Genomic DNA, 23,266 nt, shown 5'->3' on the forward strand with positions numbered 1-23,266 from the left:
TATATATATATATAAAATGTATATTATTTATATATATATATATATATATATATATGAAGAGTTCAGATGCAAAAGCCTCTAAGTGCCATCTGAAAATTTCTTCTAGAATGATAATTTTTAATCAAGCTCGTTTATTAATTAATAGGTCAATTAATAGGTCATTTTCATTGCCATTTAAGTGAAATTACTGAACCTAAATATACGAGCTTCATAAAATTGATCATTCTAGAAGAAATTTTCAGATGGCAATTAGAGGCTTTTGCATCTGAACTCTTCATATACATATATATATATATATATATATATATACTGTATATATATGTATGTGTGTATGTATGTATTGTATTGTATTGTATTGTATTGTATTGTATGTATGTATGTATGTATATATATATATATATATATATATATATATATATATATATATACATATACATATATATATATATATATATATATACATATACATATATATATACATATATATATATATATATATATATATATATATATATATATATATATATATATATATATATATATATATATACACATATACATATATATATATATATATATATATATATATATATATATATATATATATATATATATACACACATTTATATTTACATTATGGCTGTGTATATATACTGTATATATACACACCTATATTTATACATGTGTGTATGTACAGTATTAAATAAATTATAATAATAAGATAATAAAAGTGCCAAACTACATTAATATGTACATTAACATTTTAATATTTTTTTATAATGTGAGTGAAATATGAAACATATTCTTGACATGTTTCAAGAGATTCTCCCTTATAAACAGCTTGAATCTTACAACTGTAAGCACTTTGATGACGTAGCATGACATGAACTGAACATCACGGTCTGATCTCCGATTACCCATCAATAATACATGTAACAAGACAGTGGCATGAATGTGTTCAGCACATGATACAGCTAGCTGCTAGTTGCATTAGCATACGGCTCATATGAGCGAACCAGACATTTACATCCTTCTAAAAACAATGAAACACCTTTTAAATGCTTGGCTTCGTCTCAAAGAAACTTTTAAGCAACCGGGTGCAATTTCTCTCTTAGAAAGAATCTAAGAGTCGGTTCATTCAGTCACGAGTGCCTGAACTGCCAGGATTTGGCTTCTCCCATGTGGCAATGCATGTTAAACTGAGCGAGAGGACACAAAGTCTGCAAAGCAGTGCCGTCTAGGACACTTTCGGCCTCGAGGGCCCCATTAACATGAAAGGGGCCGAGAACTCGCACAAACATGGCTGTGTAGAGTCGATATAAAGCCCTGCCGCACAACAGACTTGACTGTTTTAGTTTATTCATCCAGCAAAGCACTTCAGGGCCGCTTTGTGAATATGTAAATTGAAAACGAGAAACGCAATGGGCAAAAAAGCAGCAAAATGAAATGCAGAGGAGAGCAGAAATCCAAAGCTTATGATGATATTTACAGGGCTTGAATTTATTTCGTAAGTGACTGTTTCTGAAGTCTGTGAACTAGGAACACAATACAGCCTCAAATGTAGTTTAAAAGGGCTCAAAAATGAAGAAAGCACCAGTGTGTTTATGATAGAGGGGTTATTAAATATTACAGATGGGTTAGGGTGGTTAACTAGTTGGCCTACACTAAATTAAAGGGGTCATGACATGAGAAATCAAAAATCTTTTGACATATAAAAGGTCTTTATACCATTAAAACATCCTGCAAGTTTCATAGCTTTCAACGTCCTCTTCATTATTAGCAAAGCATTTATTTAAACAGCTCGTTTTGATATTGCAGGATCTGTGACATCATTATTGTTATTATTGTTGTATGTTTATTAAATATAAACATTTTCAGAGTGAAATATTACAATAGTATTTTTTTCATTTAAAAACAAATTTATAATCATTTTTATTTAGTAGTAGTGAAAGTAGTAAAAATTGTTTATTAATTATTTTTTTATTTTTTATTTTTTATGACATGGCATTTCTGTAATAATAACATTACAGTATTAAAAAATATTAAATATTTATTTAATACTTAAAGCCAAAAAACACAATGTGTCTTAATGCAATGATTATTTCGATTAATCCCGCCACAGTTAATCATCTGAAGGTCTGTGCTTAGCATCTACTGTATATATCTTCAGATTCGTGCCTTTAGTGTGTAATGTTGCTGTTTGAGCATAAACAACATCTGCAAAGTTACAACGCTCAAAGTTCAAAGCAAAGGGAGATATTCGCTTTTAAAGAAATCGCTTTTTAAGGACTACAACAAACGGCTGGTAGAGACTACACCACATTCCTCCCGGGTTAGTGACATCACCAACCCTAAAATTTACATAAACCCCGCCCCCAGAACACGATTTATAGATTATCAAGACAGAATATGCTAATCAGTGACTAGAAGATAAGGACATAAGCTGCATAAATTCATCAACTAACCATTCAGAAATGTCCTGTTGCTTCTACATGTTGGCACTTCTTCTCGAGTCTCTCCATCATTGTCTGACTCCGGTTTGAACATAAAAGGCTAAAAGTAGTTGAAATTTTCAGTGCATGTCTGTGTGAGTGCAAGCTGTTGAAGCTCCGCCCCCTGTGCCGGGAGCAGCAGCTCATTTGCATTTAAAGGAACAGACACAGAACGGTGCGTTTTTGCTCACTCAAAAAGTGTCAATTTTAACATGCTATATAAAAATATCTGTGGGGTATTTTGAGCTAAGCCTTCACACACACACTCTGGGGACATCACAGACTTATTTTACATCTTGTGAAAAGAGCATTATACCACCCCTTTAAGATAAACCAGTCAATTTAGCGACTAGTTTCTAAAGTATGTTTTGCACATCCCTCTTCAGTATGACCTGAATTTAAATGGCCCACTGTATATCATAACTAGATCTCTGGAGATTTGAGGTCGTGTGTTTCTAATGCAGCAAATGTCATGCTTGCGTGTCATTAACGTGGAGCCCACTTTTCAACGCGCTTCCCTGAGGAGAAGATTACGGTGTGGTCTGAATATTGCTTTATAAGAACAGGGTGCCAGAGACGTCAAGAGAAGCTCGAGCAGTGCATCATGGGAAAATGGCCCTGTGGTCTGTTGCTTTTGCATCAAGAGTGGAGAAGAGAAGGTCTAAAGATCTTCCCAGACTCACAACAACGAATCAAGACTTTCGAGAGGGACGTTTCGAGTGCATAAGGCACTTCGAATTCAAAACACAAGACACGTTCGTTCTGTTCATGCTAATACTGTGACCTGAATGGAATTTCCTTCATATAAAAGACCAGACAACTTCTTGAGTTTCACGACATGATGATTGTCGATTGAAGCGCTGAAGCAGAAATCCCTAGACTAGCTAGTATTTATAAAAAGCCATACATTACAGTGATTTTACCATGATTCAGGAGGTTTTTAAACACTAAGAACTCACTTTAACAGCTATAAAATAACTTCTATGTTTGCTTAACATTATAGGCCTGGACGATATAACTAAAGATCTATATTTTTCCAAATACTTTGGTATAACTTTACAATAAGGTTCAAAACCTAACGATGACAAATACTTCTAAAGCATTTATTAATCTTAGTTAAGTCAAGTGCAGGTCTATTTGTTTGCACTTAATGCGCAGATCGCAGTATCAAACTGAGTGAGTATAAGCTGAACGAAACCCTCCAGCGTTTTGAGCACCAGTCAGTGGAAGCATCACTGACTAACTTAAACACATCTGATTGGTCATTGCGTTTGCGCTTAAAGAACATGTCTGTGATTGGCTACAATGCTCAAGACTGTTAAACATGATGTAAATAGAAAGGCTGTGTCCGAAATCGCATACTCTCTTGAGTATTTATTAGGGCTGTTAAACAATTAATCGCGATTAATCGCATCCAAAATAAAAATTTGTTTTTACATAATACATGTGTGTGTACGGTGTATAATTATTTTCTATATATAAATACGCACACATGCATGTATATATTTAAGAAATATTTGCATGTATATACTGTGTATATATATTTATATTATATATAAATATTTTATATATAAATAACACATTTTCTTAAATATATATATGCATGTGTGTGTATTTATATATAGAAAATAATTATACTCCGTACACAGACATAAATGTATGTATATGTAAACACAAACTTTTATTTTGGATGCGATTAATCGCGATTAATCGTTTGACAGCCCTAGTATTTATTACTATTTACTTATACTTATTACTTATTCTCTTGAGTACTTACTACTCTCATATTATGAGTACTTATTTTGAACAAGTAATTTAACTTTAACTTTTAACTTTATTGTCCCCAGGGGGAAATTCTTTTCCACAGCACTGCACTTGTTTAACACACACAACATAACCAATATAATACAAATAGACATAATACAGAAAAAAAAAAAAAAAATACTTCACAGACGCTAAAAAAGCATTTCTATATAGTATGTGTGTAATATGAATGTAATCTGAACGTACTGCATTTGCCATGTTGTCATTATCATGTGACCTACCAGCATCAGTTGCATTGTTTCAGTGCCATTCACAAATCCTCTCCCAAGGCATCATGGGATAGCAAAGTGTCCTTCGTATTCACACTTCAGAATCTCGCCAGAGGAAGTAGTAGTTCATCCGGATACTTTTTGCCTACTGTTTTATGAGTACCGAGTACTGTTTTACGCCTACTATATAGTAGGGAAGTATGCGATTTCGGATGCACCTTAAGTTTGCTGCACACATCCTGAAATGTGAAGACATTTCGATCGCCCCCTGGTGGCTGGCTGCAGTATAGGTCATAAACGCCACCCTCTCCACGTAATCGAATGGGATGCGAGCCATACTAAAAAATCGAATTACACTTCAAAGATGGTTTCTTTCGTTTCAGACAGTTTTTATCACACAGACGCATGTTCATGTCTTCGTTTTTTTCAATAAGTTTGCTTTTAGTTAGTTACTAAACGTCATGGTGTAACGTCATGATTGACAGCTGTGCGGCTCCATCGCAGGATCACTACTGTGCAAACTCGGGCTCCAAACAACGTAATTGGCACAATATGTCAACAGCCATTTCTTCTACTACAACGACTTTTTTTTTTTTTTTACAGTCCTTTTACAGGCTGCTGTTCCCTAAGCGCCACCTACTGACAGAGAGAGTATTTGATTTCTGATTCAGTCCGTTTGCTGTTTTTGTTTTGTGCAGGTATGTTTAATCTAGCATAATTTCGCAAAACTAAAGTCAGACTATTCTGTTTTTGCTTTAAATCTTGATGCAATCTAATTTAAATCAAAAACAACTGCTCTTGCTACATGTGCGAAGCATCCTTGTTTGGCTTGTGATTAAAATGCAGTGGATGCCTCTAATTTCAAATGGCTACAGATATTCCCAGTGGCCTGTAGGAGAGCAAATAAACGACAGGAAAAAAAAATGCATCAAGATCGAAACCGGCCATGAAAAACCACAATCGGTGCATCTCAAAACTGCCTTTGAAAGCAGCGTCTATCAGCTGTCACAGTCATAAGACAAAAAAGGGGAGTAAAACTGGCTGAAACTTTTAACATGATCACGATATACACAATATTCCCAAACTTTATATGATATTGTGGTAAGATCGCTGATATCAGATGTCTCGCCCAGCCAGCATCTGCATGACTTATTTATCAAAGCATCCTTACAAGATCCCTCAGAGCTTAAAAACAGGTGAGCGGCGTCATCCCGCTGTGCATTGATCTTAAAATTGCAAGTCATTGCATGCTTCGAATTTGCATTCATACACCAGTTCATGCATAATCCCTCAGTCTGTGTTTGAACAACGCGGTCCATGCCGTCTGTCTTTGATCAGCGCCAGTCCCGCGAAGGGAACGGACGGAATCAGATTTAAGAAATAAAGACAGACAGGGCGAATCTGCATGAATTATCGGCGCTTTGAAGTCGCAGCGCCCCCCCCCAGAGCATCAGCCAGGTGTGAGACTTTCGCAGTGTTCGCGTACCTGCAGGTTTAAGAGCTCGAAAACTACAGCCTAGCAACCAAGCAGAATGAAACAGCGGCTGGGAGTTGTTTTTTAATAAAAGCTATTCAACTCGCAGGGAATGCGGGGAAAAATTTTGTCTAGACGTCCCTCACAGAAAATCGCTTTCAGCCCAAAACGCTCCATCTAAATGACAAAGAGATAAAAAAGCTGGCATTTAAAAGGATAAAGGCTAAAAACAACGGCGAGCAACTGCAAGGCTTTTCAGTGTGTTTTTGTGTCGCTGGCGCACATGTTTGGAGGCACAGCGCTGCTCCCACAGTTTTCTCCTTCCCATGGGCCCTCTAAAGGGGCAGAACACGGTTGTTGTGCCAACATGGACATCTATGCGAGGCTGGGAGGAGGAGGAGGCGGCGCTGACAGAAGTAAATAGCCTTCTCAGAGCGACCGCAGTTATTGAGCTTTAATTAAAGGTGACCTCAGCTCGCGACCCCGCCGGGATGAACCAGCAGGAGTATTGCTGTGACCCTGTCCTGCACGTCACCTCCATGAATCTTCACTCCACTGCGCTGCGCTCCGGCAGGACATTACCAGACAAGCACTCGGGGACTGAGCCTGGGCAATATATTAAATCTACAGCAGTGGCCAGAAGTGATTTGTTTTTAATGACCCTATGAGTTTGATTCAATCATCAAAATATGAAGAACATATTTTATCTATTTAAATACATTTAAATATGAGGGAAGAACACTGAAATTGGTTATTTGGCAAAAAAAGGCAAACTACTGCTACAGGTTTTATTTTACCGTGCAAAAACAAATGCATAGAAAAATAAAAAGCTCATACTGACTACAACATAATCAGTTATTAATATTGCATTGGTTCTCTCGTTTTTGCACGTGTTCATAATTTCTTTGTATGACAGTTGGCCAAAAATTATGTGTCACAATTTGTCATGTGTCATTGCATTATTATCACAAATAAAACAATGGACTTCAAGCACAACTGAGCAATATGCTTACAAAATCTATAACTCATTTTTAATAATATTTTAATAAAGGATGATGTCGATTTTCCAAGGCCGGAAGTCACTTTTGGCCACTACTATGTATTAACACATTTTCAACATTAATTTGTTGCTGATACAAAATGTACTAATATTTTGAGTGTTTTTTTTTATTTGGCCAATTTTTCCTAAAGATTTCACCAATAGGCCATTATGATTCATTGCCACGAATCAATTCTTTCAAGGAATGGGTTTCAACGACACATTCGCTTCATCACTCACATGTTCAGTTAGTAATTTGCAATGCCTTGAAACATTCAAGTAAAAATATATGCATGAACATATTGCTATTTATTTCTAACTAACTACTGTTATATTGATGCCTAGTAAATCATTTATTGAAAAAAGTATTAAATATCCTTGTAGACATTAAATAAAATTGTGTGGGAAAAAATGGCTTGATTATTATTCACTGAAGATTAAAAAGATTTATGAAATAAAATATTATTAAATATAACAGTAATAATAAAATGTTATTAATTATATAATAAAATAAATATAATATAATTTAAAATATAATATAAATATAATACTAATATATATATAGAGAGAGAGAGAGAGAGAGACTGAGATTAATTTAGTGTATATATATATATATATATATATATATATATATATATATATATAAAATATGTATTAAATATATATATACACACACACACTAAATTAATGTTAAATATAATTTAATACAATATATTATATATATACATATATATATACTGTATATATATATATACTATGTATATATAATTATGTATATATGTGTATATAACAATTATTATATATGTATTAATGGTAACACTTTATTTTACAGTGTCCTTGTTACATGTTACTTGCACTTACCATAGTAATAACAGTAAATTATGCATAATTACATGCAACTAACCCTCAACCAAACCCTAATCCTACCCAAACCCTATAGTAAGTACATGTAGTTGCATAATATTACTCAGTACTTAAATATATCATTACACTGTAACATTGACACCTTCAAATAAAGTGTAACCGTATTAATTTACAAGGCTGAAAAATATGAATATAGAGTTCTTATAGTCAAGCTCTGCCACCATGTCCTCTTATCATGAGAGGTAAACTCAAAACACTGAATCTGCATCTCTGCAAGCACAAACACTTGAAACGACACACAAATACAGATAAAACACTGATGTCTCAAGTCTTTCCGCGTCCTCGAGCTCTGGCAGGAGAATGCTGATGAAGCGACACTCGTCTGCGTTCATTTGCCTTCTCTTCACATTCATCACTCGCCGTGGCCTCTCAGAAAGGGTTGAGTGTGTGTGAGTGTGTGACGGAGAGCAAAAACATCAACACAAGGACTTACAAACAGTTTATCATTCTGTTGCATGGCTGTCAGGTGTGAAGGACTGGCTCATTGAACAAGTTTCCTCACAAAAAGGACATTTTAATGTCTATTTATGTCTCTTTTCCTTACATACAAGAGAGATTCGGAGCTGTAAACACAAGCCCAGAATTATTACACATTACAAAAACAAACATTTGAAAACATCTGAATGCCTTTCAATAGATCAAGTGTCTGTATCTGCGCATAAACGCGGAAAAATGTATCAACTGGTGCCGCGATACTTTTAATCTTCATTTTCAACACTACATCTGTTGTTTTTGTTTTCCATTTCAAACCATACACACATCAATTTCGTTCTTGTAAAGTGTCTCACTTTAAAACACGACACATGCTTTGACATTTTATATCTAACGCAGTGTCGTTCAGATGTTTTTAAATGCCTGAAGTGCACAAATATGTGCAGTCTTCTAACACACATCTCCTTGATATCTATATTGTCTAACCTAGACAGCGATGAGATTAAAAGAGAGCAAATTATGATTTTGCCAAAGTCTCTCGTGTATCAGATTCCTCTATAGGGTTTCAACAGGGTCTCAATCTGTTCTCAGATTTACTAATAAAACAAATTCTTCTATCAAAAAAGTCAGAGATCTCAATTTTACCTATAAAACGTTTCTCAACAAATTCTATCAAGACTTAATTACCGAGACAAAGTCTTATAATTCATTCTACACCATTTATACTACATCAGAAATTGTTTTCAACATGTTATCAGACTTATCAGTTACCAGGTTTTTATCAGTTACCAGGTTTTTATCAGTTATCAGGTTTTTATCAGTTACCAGGTTTTTATCAGTTATCAGGTTTTTATCAGTTATCAGGTTTTTGCATGGATTATATAAAACTGACTATAAAATTGCATTAACTAACATTTGAATGTTTGGGCTCGGTAAAAGAGTTTTTATGTTTTTGAAAGAAGTCTTGATGAGAGAAGTGCTCATCAAGGCTTCATTTATTGTGCAAAAAATACAGTAAAAACAGTAATATTGTGAAATATTATTACAATTTAAAATAACTATTTTCCATGTGAATATATAGTAAAGTGTAATTTATTCCTGTGATCAAAGCTGAATTTTCAGCATCATTACTCCAGTCTTCAGTGTCACATGATCCTTTAGAAATCACTCTAATGTGATGATTTGATGCTCAAGAAACATTTGAGATTATTATCAACAGTTCAGATTTTTGTGAAAACCTTGATACATTTTTTTAAAGGATTCTTTGTTGAATAGAAGTTTAAAAGAACAGCATTTTTTGTGAAATAGAAATCTTTTTATAGCTATATTTTTACTCGATATGAACAATGTAGATTGTTAGATTCTTTTTAAAGAAACATCTGAGACAAAGTTTCTACTCCATTAAGTCCCTGAAAGAGAAACTACAAGAATTTATTTTTTTCTTCTAGGGAAAGTCATAACTTCATATTTGTTTGTTTATTTGCGTTTTTATGAGACTTGTTTTGGCAGAAAAGCTCAGCAAACGAGTAAGGGGCAAAACTGCAGCGTTTCAGGCCTGTGAGGTCTGTGTATTTCAGCTGTTATTGTCCTCGCAGCTCAAGTCTGCTGGCGAACTCCTTCAGGATTTCCACAACAAAACATCAGCTCGGCCCCACACCCACAACTTCCTCCCATTCTGTTCCAAAAGGAAGAACGGGTCTCTCTGATACGGCCCGCTCGTTCCCACAAACCTTCCTCGGAGAGATCTCGGACCCGAGCTCGGCACTTGTGGCGCTGGTTAGTTCAAACACTCGCTGGTCTCTCAGAAAGCTGATCATAAAGAAAACAATTTCACACATTTTGGTTTAGTAAAGGAACCCATATTTCTGTTCTCTTCTCCGAGCCAAACGAGAAAGTCCCGCCTTTATGTCTCCGCACAGCAAATGAAAAGTCAGCGCGCAGAAGACGGGCATCTGTGCATGCCGAGGTTAACGTTCCTCGCTGGGTTTAGGTTTTGCCACATGTGCTTTGGGCCGGGGAGGAGAGGATTTTGTGTGGTCAGAGCGAGACCAAACCGATGTACCACTCAAGACTGAGCAAAAGCCTTTTACTCTCGGCTTCCACTGTTTATGAATGAGAAAAGGATATTTCAATATGCTCAGTATTCTCATGTTTGCATGATTGCAAAATACTTACAACTAGAGCGGTTTAGATTGCATACATATGTGTGGGCCGTCCAGCTCAACAAAGTGATATTTTAAACATTACTTTTCATACAAAGCAACTTATACACTAATTTTTGCAAAGGGTAACTCTCGCCAAAATTTAACCTAGGGTCTTTTAGTTAATCTACCCGAGTCAAACTTTTGTGTTAAAGCATAATTAGAATGGAAACGCCACTTTTAAGATTGACCGTATTTTCGTTTTCGGTCAAATTGCCTTTTGAATGGGAGTGAATGGGGCACTTGTATGATAGCATCAAAATGGCTATTTTTAAAACACTAAGAAGGCTCGACACAACATGAAACTTTGCTGGAAGTATCACCAGGGGCTCTACACATGAACTCCAGCATTGACTACATTGTTTGTGGACACAGATTTTACTAAAAAGAAAGATTTTGTACGACTCACTTTATCCGTGTTTCTGGTGGCTGGAATTTTGTCAGTCAAAAGTAGTCGATCTCCGAATGCAACATAACATGAGGAGAGTAAAGATGGAAAGCTCCTAAAGCTTGTTTCCATATAAATGTACCGATAATTTATTATCTAAGTTATCATGCTTTTCATTAAAATTACAAGTTCATGACATTTCCTCACATGGAGTCAGTTCATTACGCTGCATTCGGAGATCGACTACTTTTGACTGACAAAATTTCAGCCACCCGAAACACAAACTGATAAAGTGAGTCATACAAATTCTTTCTTTTTAGTGAACTCTGTGTACACAAACAATGTAGTCAATGCTGGAGTTCATGTGTAGAGCCCCTGGTGATACTTCCAGCCAAGTTTCATGTTGTGTCGAGCCTTCTTAGTGTTTTAAAAATAGCGATTTTGATGCTATCATAGAAGTGCCCCAAGCACTCCCATTCAAAAGGCATTTTGACCGAAAACGAAAATACGGTCAATCTTAAAAGTGGCGTTTCCATTCGAATTATGCTTTTAAACGAAAGTTTGCCTCGGGTAGATTAACAAAAAGAGCCTAGGTTCAATTTTGGTGAGAGTTAACCTTTAAGAAAGGGTCATCAGATATGAGGGGGATTTCAACAACTCTACAGTTACTATGTCAAACCTGCTTAAGATTGAAGCTGCAACGTTTGTATTAGCAGAACCGAACTATTGGGCTACACACATCCAATACCAGTATGAGACATCAGGACTTAAACCACTACATACACTTCCACTTAATCCTCGTTCAAAAGTCTGGGGTCAGTGAGATATCTGAATGCTTTTGTCTCTTCTGCTCACCAAAGCTGCATTTATTTTATTTATCATAAATACAGTAAAAACGGTAATATTGTGGAATGTTATGAAATAACTGTTTTCTATGTGAATATATTGTAAAATGTAATTTATTCCTGTGATCAAAGCTGAATTTCCAGCCTTCAGTGTCACATGATCCTTCAGAAATCACTCTAATATGATGATTTGATGCTCAAGAAACATTTATGATTATTATCAATGTTGAAAACTGTTGTGCTGCTTCAGATTTTTGTGGAAACCGTGACTTTTTTTAGGATTCTTTGATGAATAGAAAGTTCAAAAGAAAAGCATTTATCTGAAATAGAAATCATTAGAAATGTCTTTGATGCGTCCTCGGTGAATAAAAGTATTATTTTATTTAAAAAACAGTGACCCCAAACTTTTGAAAAATTGTCTAACAACTTACAAAACGTTTTTTCAACAGCAGACACTAAAATGTAAATGGCAAATAATATATAATTCGCCATAATTCTAATTGCTGAAATGAATCAAACACTTATTTTTACACTTATTTTGCACTCAAGCTCACAAAAGCACAACGAAAAAAAGAAGAAACTAACTCACCAATGCTAATAAAACATCCAAATATCAGCCAATTAACCAGCAATGACTGAAGAATGTAACAAACACAGGTGATCTATTAAAAACTGGAATTAAAAAGTAATGATCCAGAACCACAACTCGTTACATAAAGCTAGTAAATAAAATCAGACATGCGTGTTTTGTGGCAACTACATCACTGAATCCATCTAATTAAACTCTCACTATAATTATTTCCTTTAATACTGTATGCTTGTCGCTGTAAGAGCGCATGTAGAACGGTAGAGGAGCCTGTGAAATGGTGTTGTTTGCTAGTAAGTCCATCACAGCGAGCTCTTTCCCGATGCCAAGAGCACACGAGCTCCTGCCGCAAGGCCACGACTGAGATCATTTTTCAGACGCTGACTTTGCTGTGATGTTCTGCTGTGAGTGTCTGTTAACATCACAGCTGAGAAATGTTAAGCAAAGAGGCAATTTGGCAAAATCTCAAGCTCTCTGCTTGCTTTACCTGCAATGAATGCTAAAGAAACAAACACACAAATAAAGCACGGGCGATCTCCTCTTCTCTGAGATGAGGAATAAAACAGTTCACTGCAAAAAAAAGTATTTTTGTCTTGTTTTCTAGTACAGATATCTAAACATTCTTAAATCAAGATACATTAAATGTATCGAAAATAAGTGAGTGCATGCATAATACAAGAAAAAATATATAAAGATTATTTTTCTGACCCCACTTGCATAAAAATTAAAGTTAAATGATCTGCAACAGAAGTTGCGAAAGTCTTTTATTCCCTATTATATCGTATATCCAACTAAAAAGACTTGAGAACAAATGTGGGCGGGGCTTGATTTTATCTGTGAGGAATTGATTGGATGGTTGTGGTTTGCTATTGGTGGATCTCATGTGAGTGACAGGTTGCCCCGCCCACGTCATCAGAGAAGAGAAGAGAGGATATTTTGATTTTTTAAAGAAAAAATGACATTGTTTCTAATAAATAAATGCAATATTCCATACAAAATTTAGAAAAAGTCAATTTCGATTTCATGGTGACTTAAAGTCCCCCTGTAGTCAATAATTGTATCCCTTAAAACTCATCTTTGATCACCAAAATGACATATTTAAGTGTTTTTTCTTTGATGAAATGTCTTCATGCCTAATATCTTGAATGTAACTTGACACCCTTGCCTCATTTAGTATACGCAGTTCTATGAATATGCAAATGAGCTCCGCCTCCACTCACGCACTCAGCTCAGAGATCCACTCGTTGACGATCACACGTTGATCTGATTGGTTACAAGGTAGTTTGTGACGTCAGAACCACCAGCGATTTCAAAGCGTGTTTTTGAGACTGTCTTTGGTTCACTGCAGTTTTAAAGAGAAAATACTACACATGGTTTGTCTTAAAGCATATTAAAAACACCACATAGACATATAAACAACATTAAAAGCTTGATATTAACCTCAGGGGGACTTTAAAGAATCTGTACTGGAAAACAAGACAAAATTCTCAGTAAGAAAATACAACAACAGTGTATATAATGCACATGACGACTGAAGAACAACTGCGGCGCGTCTATGGAACGTTAATGATATGCAGCCCCGCCCACAAACTCACCTTCGGCCACTTAGGGTTGAGGAGGCGGGCTTTGACGGCGTCGTCCAGGGCGGTCTGGTACTGGCCCAGTTTGAGGTGGGCGGCTGAGCGGTTGCTGTAAAGGATGCAGTTCTGTGGATCGGCACGCAGAGCTTCACCGTACAGCTTCACGGCCGTCTGGAAGTCTCCCAGCTGGCAGGACTCGTTGCTTTGCCGAACCTTCTCCATGAACTCTGCCTTAGTGAGTCCCGGGCCCTCGGATGCAGCGTGAACGGCCCTGCCCAGCGCTCGCGGTCCAAACAGACCAAACTGACCAGGAAGAACACACATCAGAGAGATGCATTAGAGGATTTAGATCTGTAAAGCTTTTTTTTAAATAAATTAATACTTTTATGCAGCAAGAAGGCTTTCAATCCAACATTTTTACTATAGCTTCTAACGCTTCATCATGAGATTTTGTCCAAATGCATTCAACAAAAAAAAAAAAAAAAAAAAAATCCAATCCAATCTAAAATTAGAGGATTTAGATCATTTAACCTTTTTTTGAATAATTTAATGCTTGTATGCAGCAAGGTTTTAAATGCCCATTTTAAATATTTAAATCCTTAGAAAATTATCATGTTTTCTATAAAAATATGAAGCAGCATGTTGAAGTTTTCATAATTGAAAGCAGTATAGCAGTATTAAAAGCAGTTTTCATAAATGATGATAATAAGAAACGTTTCTTCAAATCATCATATTAGAGTGATTTCTGAAGGATCATGTGACACTGAAGACTGGAGTAATGATGCTGAAAATTCAACTTTGATCACAGAAATGAATTATAGTTTAAAATATATTCACATAGAAAACAGTTATTTGAAACTGTAATAATATTTCACAATTTTTGATCAAATAAAAGCAGCATTGATGAGCAGAAGAGACTTTTTACAAAAACATTTAAAAAAAATCTTACCACCTCCAAAATTATTATTTGAGTTATTTACATAAAGTCTTAAAGGTACAGCAGCAAAAACAGTTTTGTTTTTGTTTACAACATGTCAGAGAAAGGGTGATAAACTGCTTTTGGTGCATCTTGATTAACATTATAAGTGAACTTGAGTGCAAAAAGAACAAAACATGACCCAGTTCATTAAAAGAGATGTTGACTCGTGTTCAGTTCAGTTGTGTTCAACATGTAGCAAAGCAGATTTGGAGGGTTTTAGGATTATATTGGCAGGGTTAAGCACAAATGATCGCAGGAGAAAGCTTTCTTCTTAATCTCCTTCAGAGTACGAAGGAAACCCTTGAAAAAAAAAACACAAAGCTCAAATGTACAGCCCTTATGAAAGGCTCTAAGAACAGAATGTCACCATAGCAAACACTATGACAGAAATACTAGATCAGTGTTTCCGAACCACATTAGTGTGTTGTGAGAGGTTTTTCTTTACTCAAGAAACACTATGGGCCCTATTTTAATGATCTAAGTGCATGGTCTAAAGCACACAGCGCAAGTGCACTTAGGACTGTGTCCGAATCCACTTTTGCTAGTTTAAAGGTGCTCTAAGTGATGTTGGGTGACGTCACTTCTTGTTGTCAAACAAAACGGAGGCAAGCTCGACCCTCCCTCCTCCTCATCCCGTAACGCACATAAAAAAATGCATTGGAAAAACAAATCTCGAGGACTCGGTCTGAAATTACGAGTCCTTCTCCTCCCACTGTGGTCCGAGACCGAGTCAAGGCCGAGTCTTTAAAGGAGCAAGTCCGAGACGAGTCCGAGAAAGCAGAAATCGGTCTCGAGACTGTTCTCGGACTCGAGTACTACATCACTAATTCTAACGTAGCCGTTGTCGTTGTCTAGGACATCTCTCCTCTAGCTAACTTCCCTCTTCATGCTTCTCTCCTCCACACCCCACACCCCCCTTCATGTGCATGTGCACTAACCCCCCAACCCCCACCCCCAAATCATTCTTGTCGGTTATTGGCTGGAACACTGTTTGTTATGTTTCGTGGTCCAGGTTGGGCCAGTTTGTTTTTGTTGCCGTTTGTGGAGCCTGGGCTCTCTACAGAGACATAACACGTGTTTTTTTTTACAGTGTGTTCAGGGGACAGGCAGCTAGCGGATAGTGAGGAGATGTTTGCTGGATGTGACAAAAAATGTTTTTGGCCTAAAAAACGCGTGACATTGCTTAGAGCACCTTTAATGATGGGAAAAATGGTCGGCGCGCCCAGTGCATGGTCTAAAAGGGTCATCCCTATTCTCTTCATGAGTAATGGGTGTGTTTTGGGCGTAACATGCAATAAACCAATCAGAGTCTCATCTCCCATTCCCTTTAAAAGCCAGTTGCGCTCGCGCCATAGCAGATTCACTATTTATTTACATGGCGGAATTTGCAAGCAGAAAGATTGAACGCATCTCTAGTGAGGAAACGGATCTGCTTGCACACGAGGTTAAAGTGCGTGAACAGACCATCTACAGGACAAAGTGTACGTGCGTTGTGGACCCGCCTACAGGCACATATTACTACAAATGCATTTGCTATTTAAAAAACGTGTCGCAGGACGTGAAAATGATAACTGTGTCAGGCTGAAACTAGCAGAACACACTTGCGTCGCGCCTGGCGCTGCATTGCACCGGATGTATGATAGGGCCCTATGTCTATAAAGGCTAATGTTTTTTGTATTCATAGAGCGGAGAACATTAGGTTGAAAACCAGCAGTTAATATTCATTTAACTGAGCCAAAAGAACGGTAGATCCCAGTCTGTGGGGCCGTTTCTCCTCTCCCGGTGACTTTGAGTCGGATATCTTCAAGGTAACCAGGGCAAATATCCGAGCACACTAATATCTGAATGTAGGTTAAGTAATTAGTTGGACCAAAGCCTGTGTACCAAGCAGAGTCTATAGGGCTAGATGATATTGGTGGGAAAAAACTGACATTGCGATATTTCTGCGATATACCCAACCATTCAAAAGTTTGGGGTCAGTTCTAGAGATGCACCGATATAAAACTTTGGCCGATACCGATAACCGATAATTTTTTATATTTGAAAGCCAATAACTGCATAACGCTTCATTTTTTTATATCATGAGATTTTTTCCAAATGCATTCAACAAGAAAAACTGAGGGCACGCATAGCTACAATAAACTTTATAACCTGTAAGTTGATGAAAATGCACTGATGGCCGTTCCAGTGATGGACAAAATATCTCTGAAATTCGTTGGTCAAAAACCTCCATCTGAGCTTGGTTTTCATAAATGTTAATATTAATGACACATGCACATGTCTGACCATATATAAATCCACAATACCAACTTTAATGAGACACTGTTTAATTTTTTTTAAAATACGAGGTTTCTGCCGACAGCGACATGTAAATTTGTTGTTTTATCATCACCCACAACATCATAGCTATTTTAAGACCTTATTATTGTGTTCCTACCTGACTAAAGCTAGAGTGTGACATTAAATGTAATTACTACTTTTAATATATCCAGTTTTAATATATCATTTGAAGCAATGCTTGTTTGTGCAATTTGGTTATTTTAGTGCTTAGTGGTGTGCCGTGGGATATTTTACTTATCAAAAATAGTTGGGAAACACTGTATAATACAAATTAACTAATGCCTGAATATGCCTGATATCTGATATGATGACTGATACTACAAATTTCAATTAAATTGTCAATGCATTTGTAGTGCTTATCACAATATACATATTGTTCCAAAATATTGTTCCAAGATATTTATGTAGATGAGGAAGAAACCATGAGAGGAACCAAAACTGTTCTCGATACATACATGCACAAATAAATGTTATTTTGAGGAAATGTAATCCATCTACACAAAAGTGTGCGGTCAGTGAGATTGTTTTTATGTTTTTGAAAGAAGTCTCTTCAAGGCTGCATTTATTTGATAAAAAAAAAAAAAATACAGAAAAAAAGTAATATTGTGAAATATTTGTAAAATTTAAAATAAAATAATTATAATAAATGATTAAAATGTAATTTATTCCTGTGATCAAAGCTGTGATTTTCAGCATCATTACTCCAGTCTTCAGTGTCACATGATCCTTCAGAAATCGACTAAACATTAGTCGACAAGAAGAGGCTTAGATTAGAATATATTTATGCATTATATTTTTTAATTTATATTGATAAATGCTAATTAGCTGATATGGTCATGATTGTACATGTGCAAGAGAGACGCCTCGGTTAGGTGAGCACAGCCAACGACATTGATAAATGTCTATTTCAAATAACTGCAAAGAAGAACTTGATGGAAAATGGGTCAAAATGGTTCATGACAGTTTATTGAGCTAAAGCTATTTATTGCAAAATAATATCACATTCCGTTATATTGTGCATCAGGCCCCGCTCATTGTTTTGGCTGTGAGGTCGATTCCTCTGGGAGACACACACCAGTGGCTCCTGCTGACTTTAGAGAATTCAGGAAATTTATGACTAGCCACCTAAGAGCTTCACATCTGGAGAATTCCCAAGAGCGACAGGGAAAAACAGGGAGGGGATGAAGACGGAGAGAAAAAGCAAGAGAGACAGAGAGAGAGAGGGAGAGAAAGTAAAACGGCAGGCGAAGAAAGCAACTCCAGCCTGTAATCTCACACACAGGCCACACCCCTCTTCCCTTCTGCAGGAATTCTGGGATAGCACAGTGGGATAATTACTTCCAGAGAGGCCAAAAGGAAGAGCCGGAGCACTAGAACGACAGCATGAGTGAAGGAGAGGAACGAAAATGGACAGGAAGACGCACAGCGCATCAGTGGGAAGAAAACTGAGTGCAAAGAGTGGCAAGGAAATTAATTTTTGTACAAATTTACTAAATTAAGAAGCAAAACAGCTGAACGTCACAGAGAAATACAGAGACAAATATTTATTCAGCGACCTATGAGAAACTCTAAAACAAGAAAATACTTCCATAAAGAGAAACAACTTTCTTCAGTGTGTAATGTTGCTGTTTGAGCATGAAAAAGCTCTGCAAAGTTACTCAGCACAAAGTTCTTCTCTATATCAGTGTCAGTGTTTCCGAACTCCTGAAACGCCTCCATTGTAGTCTTGAGTTTCTTCCGGGATCGAACACGTCACAATATTCCTCATTTAAATAATTAATATGCATAATAAAGGGGCGGGGCCTGGTTGAGTTAGTTAGTAGTGTGTTAAACTGGCGGTTATGGTAAGGGGCGGGACATTTCCCAAACAAGCTCGAAGCTCTCGACCAATCACAACACACTGATCCAGCCGACCAATCAGAGCACAGTGTGCTTTTCAGAAGGAGGGGCTTCATAGAGACTAAATAGAGTGTTACTGACAGACTGGGAAGAGAGGAGCTGCAACAATGGATAATATGAGAAAAAGAATGGGTTTTAATCATTCAAGCATGAAAACTTATTCTAGTAGACTTTGAAAAAGGGTATAGGTCCCCTTTTAAAGTCGACATGAAATCAAAATTGACCTATTTACTCTGTTAGCGCATATTACTAGTCTTGTGGTGAACAATTAATCCGTGCAAGTTAATACACAGAAAAAAAATAGTTTGCCGTGGTGGTAATCTTTAATCAAAATCTGAAAAGTTACTTCCGGTCTGGAATGGTGTTCCTTCTCTGATGACGTCAGTTTGACGGCTTGGGTTGAAAACGCTTAACCAAACCGTTAGTCTGATATCAGCAGAGATGGAGAGGAGGAGCGCTAAAGTAAAACCCTGCCCTCTATTCAATATTCCGTTTCACTTGGAAATACGTCACAACACTGAAGAAAAGTCGTTTGCAACTTCCGGTTCACGGGTGCTTTCACACCTGCCTCATTTATTTCGGTTGAATCGCACTAGAGTTCGTTTTCCCCATTGGTGCGGTTCGTTTGGGCAGGTGTGAACGCAGCAATCGCACTCGGGTGCGCACCAAACAAGCGTACCAAGACCTCCTCAAACAGGTCGCTTTCAAACGAACTCTAGAGCGGTTAGTTTGTGGTGAGAACGTGATCCGACCTCAAACAGAACTAACTGCCAAAGAACTGCACATTTTTGGATTAAACCAGCTGCCATAGTCATGAGTCGCTGTTAAGCAACATTAATGCACGCCTCCTGCTGAAGTGTCTTGCGATGCGCCTTCGCCGCGTGCAGTGCATTAAAACATTATTTTCAAGCCGCATCCTCGCTTCAATCTCCAATGTTATTGTTTGCCTAAAGTGGTGTAGACAAACTATATAATAAACTATGACCAGGGATACAATCAGCACACGCAGTCGTCTCTCCATAGTAAAAAGTGTCGTGTTGTCTGCTGGATTTTCCTTCTTTGTTTACTTCCGGGAGTTCTGTTGGAATTTTCCCGCACGTTAATTAATCTAAGTGCAGTTATGGAAATACGTTCAAGATACATCTGGCCAACAAGTGATGTGGATGTTGTCACGTGACTGCATTTTGGTTTGTTTCATCAACTGATCCGGACCAGAGCAATCAGTGTGGTGTGAAAAGGAACCAAAACGCCTGAACAATGCTACAAAGTATAATTTTTCGGCCTTGGTCCGGACCAAATGAACCGAACTACAGATGTGAAAGCACCCTAAGGCATAATTTACATGCCTATGTAATAAGTAGTCAAAAACATGATGCTTCCTTTCAAAATACCTTCTTTTAGCCAAATCTAAGGCAGTATCACATATATCCTTCATCCTATCCTTAAAACAACTTCAATCCCAGAACGCCCTGCAATTAAGCTCAATGAAAATGAATCTAATGTCAAACACTGTCCAAATTTCGGTAACACTTTAGTTTAGGGTCCAATTCTCACTATTAACTGCTTATTATCATGCATATTACTTGGATATTGGCTGTTTATTAGTACTTATAAAGCACATATTAATGTCTTATTCTGCATGAACATATTCTACATCCCTTAATCCACCTACTACCTAAACTTAACAACTACCTTAATAACTATAAGCATTAATTAGGAGTTTACTGAGACAAAAGTCATAGTTAATAGTTAGTTAATAGTGAGAATTGAACCTTAATCTAAAGTGTGACCCAAATTTCATTCAATACTGGAAAGTAATGATAAAAAAATACTAAACATATAACCCAATGCTGTGTGTGCCGTGTATTTAAGTTTACTAGAATATAATGTTGTTTGCTTAGTAACACATTCACAACAAACTGGAATCAATTATGGGTCGAGTCAAGTGTTTCATGTGTGGCACACATTATGAAGTGAACTCTGATTTTCACATGATGGACAAAAAAATGGATAGAAATAGCCTTACAATAAAACCAATACATGATCATAGCAGCGACTTTAACGCTGAAAAACATATATATTATACACTGATGCGATCCGTGTTGCAATTTAGATCCTGTGTGCCTTACTTTCTGGAAAATAGTATATGTTTTATATGTAATATACAGTATGTTTTATTGATATATAAATAGAAAAACATTATTTCTTTAAAATAGTCACACTATAGCCCTATTCGGACGGGACTAGTTTTCCAAACGATGTTTGAGTTACAATTCTTATCAACCTACGTCTGTGATTTCATGTACAGATTCGGACGGGACTAACATCTCCGTGTTTATTACCGAGGTAGGAGTGTCTGTGTTTTACATGTGGGCGTTGCAGAAGATCACGTGTTCAGAATGCGTGGATTAAGCACTTTGAAATATAACGTCCTAATGTATTTAGTGTTTTGTAAACATTTTATAAAAATTGTAGTATAAAAAAACTAAACCTACATGCATCATGATTTTATATAAATGGGTTCTTATAATAAACCTACTGGAATAAAAAGTTTTAACTTATATAATTTACACATTATGTAATTAAGTGCAGAAATGAAAGTGCAGAAATAATCTTACCTGAAACTGATATTACAGTAGCCAGTCTTAACAGTTTACATGATTTGGCTCTTTCTTGTTGATTTCATTTTTTTATTTCTTCGCAGTGTACCGAACACATCTACATCCATTATCGGTGCGCAAAAAGCAGAAACTTGAATACCGGTGCGATAGCGAGAGATTGTATGGTAGTTCACGTTGATCAAAACACACAAGAAAAAGCGTTTTGGAAAAAAACATTTTCGGCAATCACAGACATTCACATTCGGACGGGATTAGATTTCTCTGAGGACCGCCGAGTTTGACGAAAAACAGTAGGTAATTTGCTCTGGAATTTTTACATAGGTCGTGTGAGAAAAAGACAGACATGGCAGATTCGGACAGGATTAAAATCTCAAAGTACGTCTGTGAAACAGAAATTTCTCTAACGTCCCCCTGTGAAACTAGTCCCGTCCGAATAGGGCTAATGACACCACTTTCAACATTAAAGGGATATTTCACCGCTGGAAAGATGAATGTGTATTTAAATTGGGTCATTTATGTAGTAGAAATGTGAAATTATTTTAGAAGTTGGTGCCTTCTAGACTGAGAAAAGCCAGAACATTTTTGGCTCATGTGGATGAAAGACAACAACTCCCAGAATGCACTTGCTTCGCTGCCCTACGAGGCCACGCCCAAGCCACGCCTACCGGTTACAGAGGGCAGTGTCGGGAGAAATGATACAGCTAGGCTACTAGTCGACTCGAAACTGAAAAGACGGCGTTTTATCGTGAGATCCCCCAATGGGCGGGTTGAAGACATGCGGAACGAGCTCCTCCTACTGGCTGGAGTCTCTCGCCTCTGGACAAAAAAGCCTCTGATGACGATAAATGACGATTTTTGCGTCATCTGAGGTTTTTTTCCAGACACACAATACAGAAATCTCTCGTCTCAGGGGGACATGAGGGAGGGAAGCACGGCCATTCGAGAATACTACCGGGTTTCTACTGATACAAAGCTCAATGCTAATCAGTGATAAATGTTTTGCACTATGATTGTCATTTTTAACATTTAGTTCCCTGGTGTGGTTTGAACTTGCTTAATTGTTTTCAAGCTTCAGGAAAGTCTGGTAAAACCTACCTCCACCCCATCCAGGGCCAGACACAGATAACAGCGTTAGGCGTATTTATGTTGGCCGCTGTCTATATGGCAGATAATGACAGCCTTGGTGGAGGTCATTCTGAACAGACAAATGTGTCCGCACCAGCGCAGAGATGGAGCCGGTGGTCATCTCCATCTTCAGCTGAGACAACAGACCTCACAATGTTGATCAGCACCAGAACACGTAACATATGGAACACATGTTCAACTCCAACTTCATTCAACAGGCCAAAAATAACAGCTGTAAACTGACCACACACATAATAATGGAGTCATGCTCCAGTCCTCAGTGATCTCTGGACACAGACTAATTCCAT

At 37.0% G+C, this 23,266-nt stretch overlaps 1 protein-coding gene across 2 annotated transcripts in view; it reads right to left on the minus strand.

Moving 5' to 3' along the window:
* The window catches only part of ttc28 (tetratricopeptide repeat domain 28), a 323,900-nt gene that overhangs the window by 292,501 nt on the left and 8,133 nt on the right, over positions 1-23,266 (minus strand). For both annotated transcript variants that reach the window (XM_079860763.1, XM_079860762.1), the window contains exon 2: positions 14,010-14,297. In XM_079860763.1, coding sequence (XP_079716889.1) covers positions 14,010-14,297 — 288 coding nt within the window. The remainder of the gene's footprint in view (positions 1-14,009; positions 14,298-23,266) is intronic.

This window comes from Squalius cephalus (genome assembly GCF_949319135.1).
Source record: "Squalius cephalus genome assembly, chromosome: 24".
NCBI lineage: Eukaryota > Metazoa > Chordata > Actinopteri > Cypriniformes > Leuciscidae > Squalius > Squalius cephalus.